The 13977-nt window shown below is 40.3% G+C and overlaps 1 protein-coding gene across 14 annotated transcripts in view; it reads right to left on the bottom strand.

Annotated features, from left to right (window-relative positions):
* ALPK1 (alpha kinase 1) overlaps nucleotides 1-13977 on the bottom strand; it is a 206542-nt gene that overhangs the window by 14675 nt on the left and 177890 nt on the right. For 13 of the 14 annotated variants that reach the window (XM_056564800.1, XM_056564818.1, XM_056564835.1 and 10 more), the window contains 6 exons: nucleotides 10739-10825; nucleotides 9902-9978; nucleotides 9219-9314; nucleotides 8289-8393; nucleotides 4479-6765; nucleotides 1365-1518 (listed from right to left, as the gene is read on the bottom strand). In XM_056564800.1, coding sequence (XP_056420775.1) covers nucleotides 1365-1518; nucleotides 4479-6765; nucleotides 8289-8393; nucleotides 9219-9314; nucleotides 9902-9978; nucleotides 10739-10825 — 2806 coding nt within the window. Of the gene's footprint in view, nucleotides 1-595; nucleotides 692-1364; nucleotides 1519-4478; nucleotides 6766-8288; nucleotides 8394-9218; nucleotides 9315-9901; nucleotides 9979-10738; nucleotides 10826-13977 lie in introns of all 14 variants that reach the window. The other variant, XM_056564880.1, reaches the window with a different exon arrangement.

Below are 13977 nucleotides of genomic sequence, written 5' to 3'. Positions count from 1 at the left end.
TCCCCATGCGATCCCGTGATCATACCTTATGTGCGAAAATCACTTCTGGGACGGACTCCTCTTGCAGTCACATGACTATGTCATGTGCGTGATCATGTGCCGGACAGCGTCGGGAAAGAGACGCCCATTACAGTCACATGATCGGGAGGCTCATCATGATGCGGGACGTAGATACAGGCGTCACTGATAGTGCGAGATTCCTCCAGTTAGAATGATGTACAATAGCCGCCCTCTTAAAGTGCCAGTACCGCTATAAAGGGTGTAATAATTATAGGGCTAGAGAAAACAAAATTGGATTTAAATATTCATAAGGGGAGCCTGAGATAAACTCATAAAAAAGGAAAGGTAGGGAAACCTGGTAATTGTATCAATTGGGTTGATGTAAGAAAGAAAAGATTGAGGAGGGCTATAAAGGGAGATGACACTTTTAACAGAAGGACATTAAATAATACCAGGAGTGATAACCTCACACAGTGCTTTAAACATGCTCCAAAAAAACTACTGATAGGATTAGACATTGGGCCAGATAAAATAAAACTGTTCCAGTAAAGAGAGGTGGGCTGCGATATTAAAAGTTACATTTTGCAGTTCCTACCTATACAGTATAGCATGGACCAATCATCGTCCACATAAATCTAGAAATTACACTTTCATGTGCCGATAATGGCTGAAACCGGATATACACGTAGTCCTGAAAGATAGTATAAAGCATAAGTGTATGATTGCACTCTGCCTCAGGCTACAATCCTGTAAAAAGACATGGTGAAAAATGAATAAATATGGAAAAAGGAGACGTTGACCAGTTGCTGAAATAAAGAGGATGAAGGACAAAACCTCATTGAGGCCCTGTGGGGCTATTGACCTAAACCTATAGATCCAGGAGATTTCTTTCTGCATTAATCGTTTGTCTAAATCGCCCCCTCTCGGGGATGGACAAATTATCTCAAGGGCTTTTGTATGTAAAATGGCGTTAATGTCGTTAATATTCGACGGCAGAACTCCCTAGTGGTCTTGCCAAAAGTAAACCAAGCCCTAGGAGCGACAATTTACAAACTTTTTCCTTGTGTTTTTGATGGCAATGGACAATCCCTGGATCCTTTTTAATGGTGAAAATAAATGTTAGGATTTAGAAACTGGATAGGAATAAAATATAACTTTTCTTCATCAATTTTTTAATGGGCATATTGCTGTACACTGTGTTCTGCAATAAACTCTTTATCCACTACCCTGTAAGAGTTTTGACATGTTTTTTTTTAGTCATCTAGACCGCGCCAATTGGGGTCACATTTTTCAATTTGTATCTTACTATTGCCTAAAGGGTTTTGATCTCTAACCTACTGTATATACCAGCCAAGGTAACATACCTTCCCAGAGTTTCATCCTGGTGTAGAAAGTGGATCCAAAAAGCTTTTCTTTGTTTGCCTTCCTTTTTAACACCCACATAATCTCCAATATGCACAACTGTTTCCTGGGCTGTCCAAAGCTCAGATTTTTTTGAAAACTTGAGAAGAAGAGCATCTGTACATAACACAGCAAGAGTTGTGAATAACAATAAAAAAATAAATGTTACAATTAATGACCTCATTAAGTTCAATAAACATATAAGACAACCAAGAAAAATTGACCTTGAATTAGTTTTGGTATGATTAGGAGGTCCTAACTATTCTGCAAAAAGTGAAGCCCTGGGTACAGATCAGTGATAGATGATCACAAAGTATTAAAAAATATTATTTTGGTTTACTATATACCATCCACAGAGCCATGGGCCACACTGCTTGTTCAAGAATCAAGAATCTCACATTGTGGAAACACATCTTCTCAAGTTATGCTAAGAGTACTGTGGTGCTTGAAAGTATGTAAACCCTTTTTTTTAATGCATAGAAGAGAATGCGCTTGCACTCACCGGCCTTTTAATCTTTTAGTTCACGGAACCTTCGTGCAGCAGGGAGACATTAGATGCGGGCGCTGAGAGGCTAACAGCCGTTTTCACACACAGCCGAGGCCAGAAGAAGCAGGAATCTATCAAAGTCTAATCTTTATAAATTATATCATAGCACAAAATATGAGACTAATGTGGGCCTTAGAAGAGTTGCTGATGCTCAATAGGCTGGAAAAGGTTACAAAACCATCTCTATAGAGTTTGGATTCCACCAATCCACAGACAAATTGTGTACAAATGCAGGAAATTCAGGACCAATATTACTGCCTCCACGAGTGGTCAACCAAGAAAGATCACTCCAAGAGCAAGGCTTAGAGTAGTAAGCAGGGTCAAAAAGGAACCCAAGGTAACCCCTAGGCAATAAAAGCCTTTCTCACATTAGAAAATGTTAATGTTTATGAGTCCAGCATTAGGAGAAAGTTAACAATAAAGTGTATGGCAGGATTGCATGGAGAAAGCTCACCAAAAAGAAGACTGCTGCCAATCTGCAGTTTACTAAAGATGACCTGAACAAGCCTGAAATTTAGAAGTTTTAGGTCAAAGTTAAGCAAAAATATAGAAAACTAGCTGAGGACCCGGTGCCGCCCGATTTTTCCTACCTATTGGGGAAGAAGAAGGAACAAAGGAGGAAGCTTTTGTCCTCATATCCCATCCTTAAATCCTGACCCCTTATCCCCTCCTCATGTCCCGATCCCAAATCCTCTCCTCATATTCCGACCTCATATTTTGTCCTCATACCTTGACCTCATATCCCGTCCTCATACTCGTACTTCTAATCCTCATATCTCGTCCTCAGGTAGGGCTGAGTTGTGATAAAGATATCTAAGCTGAAAATAAAAGGGGTGTGGCTTAAAGGGTGGGTGTGTCTTTGCGAGATGAGGCATGGAATGCGGGGAGGGTGCGACTTGCAAGCCGGATTGACGCATTCACCAGGAGATGCAGAGCGGAGCTTGTGGAGTAAGGTACCGGAAGTCCTATATAATTGCATGGGACTTGAAATATAAACCCCATCCTTCACATATGGTGGTAGGTTAGGGTTAATTTAATTATTATATATTTTAATTTGACATATAAGTAACATGTGACCGAGTATTATCGTAGTAACATATCTTTCCCTTAGACTTGTATGGGACTTTTAACAAAAACCTAGACTCTCGCAAATGGGAGTGGGTAAGGGTTAAATTACCTATCCTATGTTTGTTGTTGACATATAAGTAACATGTGTGCCAAGTTTCATGTTAATATCTTTAGCCGTTTGGAAGTAATGCAGGAACATACACACACACACACACATTTGGGGAGATTTATCAAAACTTGTCCAGAGGAAAAGTGAAAAGTTGCTGAGTTGCCCATAGCAACCAATCAAATCACTTCTTTCATTTTTCAGAGGCCATTTCAATTTTGCTATGGGCAACTCAGCAACTTTTCCTCTGGACATGTCTTAATAAATCTCCCCCATTGAGTTTTATATACCGTATTTTTCGCTCCATAAGATGCACTTATGGGAAGGAAATGTCTGTGCATCTTATGGAGCGAATGTGTGTGTGCCGAAGTGCAGGGAAGGCTGCAAGGGGGAAATGGGGGGGGAGGCTGCTGACGCTTACCTGCTCCTGGGTCTGCAAGGCAAAGTGCTCCGCTGCCCCGTTCTCTTATTCACGCTGCTGCGCCATTCTCCTGTCTGCATAATGGAGTCTTATGGAGGAGCATGTGACCCACACATCACTCCCCTGCACCCAGCGTAACTCTACGGAGGAAGCAGAGTGACGTGTGTGTCACATGCTCCTCCATAGACTCCATTATGCAGACGGCAAAACAAGGCAGCGGTAGTGAAGTACTGGTAAGCAACTACAAGGGGGGTCCTGCTGGCCACAAGGGGGTCCTGCTGGCCACAAGGGGGGTCCTAAATATTTTAGTACCCGTTTGGTTCAGAATATTTTTTTTCTTGTTCTCCTCTAAAATCTAGAGGAGCAAAAAATACGGTATATAGATTCTAAAGGGATTACGTTCAAGCTCCACTATATTCACACGTGGCAGATTGGTTGTAGAATTGAATTGAAAAATCAGTTCTGAATGAGGTTGCTTTAGCGACAAGCACATAGATTTCTGCAACTCTAATACAGATGAATGAGGCAGTCACAGGAACTTTTCACAGGTTCTATTTTTCTACTTCAGTAGACAAAATAAAAGCTGAGCTCTAATTGGTTGCTATGATAAAAGAAGCCAATAATGCAGACAGCCATCCATAAGGCAGATTTACTATAATGTAATCTTTCATGTCTCATCTCATGCAAAATATCTCCACCCCTTGAAGTAAAGCTCTTTCCTCTGCTCGGTGACAACTTGTTAAAGGGTAAATACACTTTTAAATATTTTTAATAGCATTTTTATTATTGATGGTAAGACTATTTCCTATAATCCAACTGGCTTGTAAAAAAATAAGTATGAAAAAGCATCGCTACAGAAGAGGTCTCGAGGCCTAGAACCATAAACTTTCTGAAAAGGTATTGCCAAATACATACATCACATTACTTTTACTTACTATGTGTCTTTTCTGAATGCTTGGAGCTAAAGATGCCTGTATGTCCTAGTCTGTTCAGCAGCCAATTATGACTTACTCCAGAAAGAAGAGCTTCATAGTCTGTGTTGTCTAGAGAGCGAGCTTGTTGTACCTGCTCAGTATTTAGTCCTGGTAGCATATCAAAGGAACTTCCACTTGAACTAAGAAATGAATTTGATCCAGAAAAAGATCCAGAAAAATTACTTATTCTGCTCCAAGAGCCGCTACTGAAACCCAAATTTAACTTATCATCTCCTTCTTCGGTGCTTTCACATAGATCAATATTGTTAACCAACTGGTTTGGTCCAGAGTTTCTTTTTGTTGAAGTCTCTATAGAGCATTGTTGATTAAGGAATTTCAGTTCCAGTCTGTCGTCTGTGCCTAACAACTTGTCTTCAGCGGTTGAGTTACAGATATGATGGCCATTCACAGATGTAGATGCACCTGAAGGGTCCACTACAGATGCTTTCATTGCAAAAAATGCATCATCTGTAGTATCTTTTGTTTCTGCTTCCACATCAATTCCATGAAGCAACCTTTCTTCTGAAATACCACCTACATGTACAAGAGAATTTGTTGTATTCTTAGGCATTTCATCATGAATGTCATTTGAATTTTCATTTGTCTCAGTATCTCCTCCATCTGCAATACCATGCTTTCTATCATCTGTCGTATCTTTTGTTTCAAGTCCATGAATTACTGCTTGCCCTGCATGATACCTTGATGGATCTGGATGTACCAAATTATTCTGACACATTTTAGTGAAGCCATTATCAGTACCATCTTCTGTTTCAGCTGTTATATCAATTCCGTGAATCAGTGTATGTACTCTAGGACCACTTGGCAGATTTGTAGATATCAAGTTATTCTTAAAGATTCCGGGAAGTTCATTATGTGTAGTATCTTCTGTTTCAGCTTGTATGTCAATTCCATGTATTACTGTTTGCCCTGCATTACCGATTGATGAACTTGTAGTGATTCCTATGCACATATCATCAGCAATATCTGTTGTTGCAGTAGTTAAGTCAGCTATATTAAGCAGTTTTTCTTCTATACAACTACTCTGAGACACAACATGCTTTCCTTCTACACTGTATGCTTTGCTGACGTTAGGTACAGATGATGTTTTAGAAAAATTGTCAACAAACTCAAAGCTCTCATCATCTGATGACTGAACAGTGTCTGCAATATGTGATACTTCAGACACCAAATTTTTTATAGTCTTTTCTTTTAACAAATTCTGGAAACACTTCCCACTTTTGGAGCCTGGAACATTGGAAAATATTTCTTCTGGTTGCTTATATGAGGAAGAATAAGACTGTTCTTTAGATTTCTTGTCTTCTTGAATGGAGAGTCCCTGAAAATTCACTTCAATGTTTTCATCATCTGCATGATTGTGCTCAACAAGGTTATCTGAAGAATAAGTGCTGTAAGCTTTTTCTGCATTAGTTCCTTCTTCCTCTTCTGCCTTTTGCTCAGGGATGTATTCCCAACTAAAAGAGGAATTTGACAAACTTAAGCTACGACTACTATTAAGGGACCTGCTCAAGCCACCTCTACTGCGTCCAGACAGACTTATTGCATCAGACCGTACCAATTTTCTTCTCCTAGCTGATTTCTCATCTGATTGGTCACTTTTTTCCTCTGTGTGGCTGGATGTGTTGTCAATAGTGCTTATACTATCACTAGTCCTTAAGGCAGTGACACAAGCACCTGATCTTATTCCATCTGTAGTCACAAGCTGATTGCATGTCGTGTCAAAGACTTCACACACAGAATTGTGGTGATGGGAATACATATCCAACAGTTTTGTAAAGCTGACTTTTCTAGTAAAAAGATTTTTTTTCACACAATCCTTGTAGCTATCAGGAACGTAACAATTAGCCTCTGAGTTTTGGAGTGGTTGTAGATCTAAATGTTCTTTAATGGAGCTTACAAGAGACATTATATCAATGGATAGATTTTCTTTGTCTCTTTTATCTGGTAACATGTTATATTTTGCAAGTTTCTCCATGGCTTCTCTGCAAAGTTGATTTACATCTTCATTTATTGATTCTTTGCCGTTAAGCCACTTGTGCACATTTACAAGACAAAAGCCTGCCTTTACAAAGCTGTGAAGCTCCTGCTTACTTATCACACGGTCTCCTCTAGTCTTGGTGAGGAGACCAATGTGGAATGATTCCTTAGCTTCAGAGAGATAATAAGTCTTTTTTTCAACCGGACACTCTATTGATAAGCTGTATGACAATAAACATGCACCACGAATATTCTGAGAAATAAAAAAAATACATAATTGTTATAAATACAGCTCAAAATATAAACAGCAGTGATTCATATTAAATTAAAAAAAATGTTTTAAATGACAGGACTCAAACAAACTTGCATGGCTTTTCTGTGTGATAAAAAGACCTTGTTGGATTTATTATAAACAGTAATCATGTTCTCTATGTTCTGATATAAAAAAAAAACCAATAAGAGCAATATAAAAACTGCTACATCAGGTATTTTAGCTGGTTTTCTCTTCTTTCTGTCTTGCAGAAAAAAAGGGATTTATGTTCATAAAGCCATTAAAAGCCATTAAAGGCCAAAGGATAGGGGATAAGATGTCAGATCGCCGCGGTCCTGTTGCTGGGGACCCCGTGGATCGCCGCATCGGCACCCCGCTATCATTACTGCACAGAGCGAGTTCGACATGACATCACGGCCCGTCCCCTTAATGCAAGTCTATGGCAGGGGGCGTGGCGACCACCATGCCCCCTCCCATAGACTTGTATTGACGGGGGCGGGCCGTGACGTCACGAGGGGCAGAACCGTGACGTAACGATGCTCCTGCCCCTGTATTGCCCATCATTACGTGCAGAGCGAACTCGCTCTGTGCAGTAATGATAGCGGGGTGCTGCAGCGGCGATCCCCGAGGTCCCCAGCAGCGGGACCTCGGCAAATCTGACATCTTATCCCCTATCCTTTGGATAGGGGATAAGATGTCTAGGGGCGGAGTACCCCTTTAAAGGTTGCTCTTCCATAGGCAACCATGTAGGGACGATGAGCTGTGCTGCTGCATACAGGAACGAGGGACCAAGCAGGAACGAAGCGAAGTGATGTGAAAGAACGTGTGGCCGCAAAGAAGCCTCACTGTATGTGTTACTACAATCAGTCTCCCATGCTGGTACTACTAGGCCCTTAACTGTGTATTGGTCAATGATCAGCCTAGAATTGTCATTGACTACAATTTATTATTTTCTGATAACATTCAGATTATAAACTGATATAGTTAACTTTGATATCCATATTTTTATTGTCGGTGGACCTTTTTGAGCGTAACTTACTGGTTTCCCTTCTTCCACCAACTTGTTACTTATCACAGTTACTGGCACTGTATAAAGATGCTTTGACTCTGAAGATGCTTTTAAGTAGCATTTTGCATCTGTACTTGTAAGCTAAAACTATGAGTCATTCTGAAACATGGCTTGGCTTACAAATACTGATAAAATAGTGACCAAACCACTGCCAAGTTAAAGTGCTCTGCATAAGTTTGGTTTTATCAGTGGAAGTTGGTCACTATTAACCACCGTGTTGTCTCATGTTCACATTTTCAGTTGTGTAATGCATGTTGTTTCTTAACAGCTACTGAGCTCTTCAAAGTGACGATACAACACAGCAACCCAAGTCTCACAAAAGTCATGACTGGTTATGACTAACCCATTGCTGACAGAAGGGGCAGAGATAGCAACTATATGAAGTATAGACTAAACTATATTAAACAAGAAAATATTTTTTAAATAAATAAATTACCAGATTGGTGAGGACAAAGAGGGGCGTGTACAGACTGAAGGTTGCAGCCAGTTTACATGCTTCTGCTGCTGATAGTAATCTGTGGTCATAGTCTTCCAGTAAAGTCTGTCAAATAAAACATACAAATTCTTATAAGATCAGCTCAACCTCATTTTATATGAATAGGTAAACATGTAAAACATGAATTGTATGCATGACGGAGAATCTATGAACATTTAAGTTTTCCATTGAATACTACACAGTTTATCCAATAAATGAATGCACATAGTTTAACTAAAGGGGATGCCCAGCTACAATAATCTTATTCTCCCTATTCACAAGATACGAACAGGAGCCCCGGCTATGAGTGAAAGTGTGTGATACAGACAGCGCATGCTCCATACATTTCTGTGGGAGCACCAGAGACGACAGAGTTCTGTACTATATGTATAAAGACTGGAGAGGTTTCAAGATGTTGTGTACAATATTTTGCTTTATTATGTAACAGCAGGTATACATTTTAAAGATAAGTTGAGCTGAGATGCAAGACAATCTGGCCCAGATTTGTCGATTTATCAGAGATAAAAATTGGTGTGATTTGCCCATAACAATCAAAGCTCAATATGCATTTTAGCAAAGCAATTTGAGAAATAAAAGCTGGACAAATTACCTCTCTGTCCCTACAGTTATTAAGTGTATATTAAAAACATATAGATGTATTTCTCCGTGTGATAAGCGGAGGTTCCACCTCAGAAGTACCATAGACTAAACCACCCCTGCAAAATCTGAAATCCAGCAAATATTTAATATCCATTACTGAAGAATATGCATATGTTGTTGATATACTGAGGAGAAAGAAGAAAACATGATTTTGGTAAAGTAACGCCACAACAAAATAAAACTTTTCAAATAGAGGCAGGAAAAAAGTCAGATGCATAGCATTACACTTACCAATCCCACATTTGTACTTTTTTTGAACCTGTTGTAGTCCTCCTTACTCATAGATATAAAGATGTCAGCTAAAATACCAAGAGATGTTGCGATTCCCTTCAAATAAAGCATAGAAATAAACAAGAAAAAAGGCTAAAAAATAATTAATTTCTATATGACCGATAACACAAAAAAAATGAAGAAAGTAATGTGTAGTCTGCATAAAACAGAAAGAATAAGTGGTCAGTGAGCATATTATTTCTGCTGTTTAGATAGCTTAGAGCAAGGGATGGGTTTTACTGTCACTGCAAAGGTAAGGATTAGACTTTCCGTATGCTTTCCTTCTAGCTCCTCTTTTTCTGACTATAATAATTGATCAATTACTTAAAACAGTAATTAGTGGTCCTGATTACTTAGCAAGCTAAAACTTCCTCCTTGCATCTCATTATCAGAGAGAGCAAAGAGCCGTATGATTGCTCCTGAGACTGGCCTGTCATTACATTATTTCCTTTTGTGCCTCACTGGAAAGCTATCACTTTAGCTCTTATAAATAGTAAAGGATTACAGAGGTGGAGAGAACACACCAAGCTACTCCCACCTGTCTGATGTTGGAGCATGAAAGCAAGTCTGAACTGACTGTCTACAAGAGCATCATTCAAAGCACCGCTAGCCTGCATACCCCAATAAAATGCAGTAAGATCTACCTTTTTGTCAGGTATGGGGAGTTCAAAAAAGCCAACAATAGAGGTCCAGATTAGCTCTGCCGCTTCATACCACATGCCTGCAATCAATGAATAAAACAATGTTCTAATGAGTGCAATATATAGGTGCAAAGATTTTATGGTGAACTTACAATTTTGCAAAGCAAATGTATGAAACATATCCATCCCTTCAATGCTAAAAAATAGTTCAAACAAGGGGCATATGTTTGTTTGTTTTTTATGAGGTGCTATGGCTAGTTTGAAAGAATTTAAATATTTACATCTGTTTGTAGCCTCTGCACTGATTGGAACTGTGTTTTCATTGTATTTGTACATTCCCATATTGGGATTGTCCTGTTTGGCTGAAAACTGTACATTTGCCCTAAAAGTCAAGTGCGCAGTAACTTGAATCCTATTTACATCCCCTGAGCCTCGGAGGTGTATGCCCTTATGATATTCACATTTACCCGCTTCTAAATCTAAGATTTACACACCCTACTGAATGAAAGTTACCACCCACTTGACTATTGGGTGGATTGACCATCATTTTATATAAATATTAGACTTTACCGCACATACATGGCTGCCGTGGGAAGAATTTTTTTTAAGCAACAACTATTTTTAGTCTTTTAAACCTATGTTACTACATTATGTAAAGGTTATTGCCAACTGTAAAATGTTTTTGAGGCAAATATAGAATATGTTGCAAAAAGAAAAATCCAAAGATAAAGGACACAATTAATAAGATTAAATAAAGCACATAAAATTCAGGAAAGAACAAAAGTTAGTTACTCAGATCTCAATCTGAAACATTATTTAATATAACTCAAAATTCTTTACCTAATTTCTGCAGGATTTGTCCACGTATCTGTATGCAAACAGACTGAACCAGCAGTTTATCACTCTCTTTAGAATAATTCCAAGTGCCTGTTTATTAAATATAAGATTAAATTCAAAGTATGAAGGAAGTACAGTCATGGCCGTAAATGTTGGCACCCCTGAAATTTTTCTCACAAAAAAGGATTGCAATAACACATGTTTTGCTATACACATGCTTATTCCCTTTGTGTGTATTGGAACTAAACCAAAAAAGCAAATTGGACATAATGTCACACCAGACTCCAAAAATGGTCTGGACAAAATTATTGGTAACCTTAACTTAATATTTGGTTGCATACCCTTTGGAAAAAATAACTAAAATCAGTCTCTTCCTATAACCATCAATTAGATTCTTATACCTCTCAGCCGGAATGTTGGACCACTCTTCCTTTGCAATCTGCACCAGGTCTCTCTTATTGGAAGGGCGCCTTTTCCCAACAGCAATTTTAAGATCTCGCCACAGGTGTTTAATGGGATTTAGATCTGGACTCATTGCTGGCCACTTCAGAACTCTCCAGTGCTTTGTTGCCATCCATTCTGGGTGCTTTTTGACAAATGTTTGGGGTCATTTTCCTGCTGGAAGACCCAAGATCTCGGACGCAAACCCAGATTTCTGACACTGGGCTGTACAATGCGACCCAAAATCCATTGGTAATCCTCAGATTTCATGATGCCTTGCACACATTCAAGGCACCCAGTGCCAGAGGCAGCAAAACAACCCCAAAACATCATTGAACCTCCACCATATTTCAATGTAGGTACTGTGTTATTTTCTTTGTAGGCCTCATTCCGTTTCTGGTAAACAGTAGAATGATGTGCTTTACCAAAAAGCTCTATCTTGGTCTCATCTGTGCACAAGACATTTTTCCAGAAGGAATTTGGCTTACTCAAGTTCATTTTGGCAAAATGTAGTCTTGCTTTTTTATGTCTCTGTGTCAGCAACGGTGTCCTCCTGGGTCTCCTGCCATAGCGTTTTCATTTAAGGTAAATCTTTGTTTATTAAAGAATTTTAAACATACAAGAATAAACAGAATATATCATTATAATAATGGCCGGCAAGGCCAACAAAACTGTAGGACATAAGATAAGGCACAAAGTCCATACCATGGAGGGCCATATGGACATAAACAATAAAGAACTAAAGAGCCCACCCCTGGACCCCAAAAAACAGAAAGGCAATCAGGAAGGTACAAGAGAAGGAAGTAGCCAAACGCAGGTAAAGCAAGAAAGAAAAGAGAGGAAAGGAAGAAGAAAAAGAAGAGGGAACAAAACCAAAGACAAGGACGAGGAAAGACAGACAAGGGGTAAGACGAGAACCAAGAAAGACAAACAGGGGAGACAATAGGAGAAAAAGAAGGGGAGAGGGAGGATGGGTAGGAGATTAAGATAACCATCGTGAAAAATCTGAGGACTCGCGGAAAGAATCCCATGGGTACCAAACACTAGTAAAAGCGTCAACCGTATCCTTATCATGAGAAACTAATTCCTCCATCCGCCAGATATGATTTAAGGTTTCCACAAACTCCAACCTAGAGGGTATCGCCTGGGATGTCCAATTGCGAGGGACTATGGTCCGAGCAGCGCCAAGAAAATGTCGCAGTAAGCCCTTTTTAGCAACAGAAATAGAGCAGGAATAATGAGAGAGAAGTGCACATTCAGGAGAAGCAGGTATGGAGTCTGAGCAAACCCGATTATAAAGATCAAATACAGCTGCCCAGAACGGACGAATTAGGGGACAATCCCACCATATATGGAGGTAAGTGCCAACCGCCTGGCCACAGCTCAGCAGAGTGCAGAGGCGGAGGCAAACATCTTGTGGATCCGATCTGGGCACCTGTACCAACTAGACAGGATCTTAAAATTATTTTCCTGAGATCTATAAGACAACAAAGTTTTATTTTTTTTATTTAGAGAGATCTTGCTCCGAAAAATCAATGCCTAAATCCGCCTCCCACCGTGAGCTATAACTCGATTTAGGTAACGCCTCCGACTCTAATCTCAGCACTCCGTAGACCAGAGAAACAGTGTGTCTATGGTATGAGAGCCAGGTACTTGGGTTTGAAGAGGTTGGGGTTGGAAGAGGCACCAAGGCACCATCTGAGAGAGCCTGGTAAAGACATGGTCTAGGGCCTATAGGGAGCCCCAACAGGGAGCGAAAACCTGAATCCTCGTGGAGCAACGAGTTACTGAACAATGGAGTAAGGGGACCCGGGCGGGAGGGTAAACCCCTAGTCTCAATCATGGAAACCCTAATAGGGAGCAATATTCTCAGGACATACGGGAGAGCAACACCCGTGGGGTGAGAGGTAAGAGGGATCCAAGGCAAGGCTGCGGGATGAACAGGGGAAAGACTACATTCGAGAGCCACCCTTCTCCTTATGTCTAATCAATATGCGAGGAGCTAACCGAGGACCTCCAGGATGCCAGACCAACCTAGAACTTAGAGATTTAAGTCTGGATAGGAAATCTTAAGCTGTATACGGATGGACAAGGTCTGCATCAGACAGAGGATTCGGGGAAGAATATCCATCTTCAGGGCTGCCATTCTAGCGAACCTTGACAGAGTAAGGAGATGCCAATGCTTAAGGTCCTGTTCAATAGTAGAGGAGGGGAGGGAAATTAACCTGAAAGAGGTTGTTAAGATCTGCCACTAAGTTTACCCCTAAATATCTAAGGGAAGAAATCTGGAGCTTGAATGGGAATTGAGAGGTGAGCCAGGCAAGGGTCTCGGGGGGTTGAGAGATATTTAGCAACTCAGATTTGTGAGTGTTCACTTTTAAGGGCCCCAAATTCAGAGAACTCTGCTAAGATAGCGGGCAAGGAAGTAAGGGGAGAGATTCCATAAAGATTTGCCGTTATGGTGGACCAGTAGCTGGAAGGGGAACTCCCATCTGTAGGCAATGGCATGACTCCGAAGCAGATCCAGAAGTGGTTTCAGAGCCCAAAGGAGCTGCAGGGTGCGTCTGGCCAGGTCAGGGAATAAAGAGACCTGCGAGGCCTCATAGTCAATGGGACCATGGTCTCTCGCAGCTAGCATGATCTTATCCTTTTCCTTGAAGAAATGGACCCAACTTATGACGTCCCGTGGGGGAGCGTTATCAGGAGGCTTAGATCCCAGAGAACGAAGTTCAAATGGAGAGGAGCGGTCAATCCCCAAAAGAGTAGCGAAAATAATTTGCGCAAGAGAGTCTAAAGCAGAG

The sequence above is a fragment of the Hyla sarda genome, chromosome 1, assembly GCF_029499605.1.
Source record: "Hyla sarda isolate aHylSar1 chromosome 1, aHylSar1.hap1, whole genome shotgun sequence".
Taxonomy (NCBI): Eukaryota; Metazoa; Chordata; class Amphibia; order Anura; family Hylidae; genus Hyla; species Hyla sarda.
The sequence above is the reverse complement of the archived record's forward strand: the minus strand, read 5'-3'. Positions and strand labels throughout refer to the sequence as shown.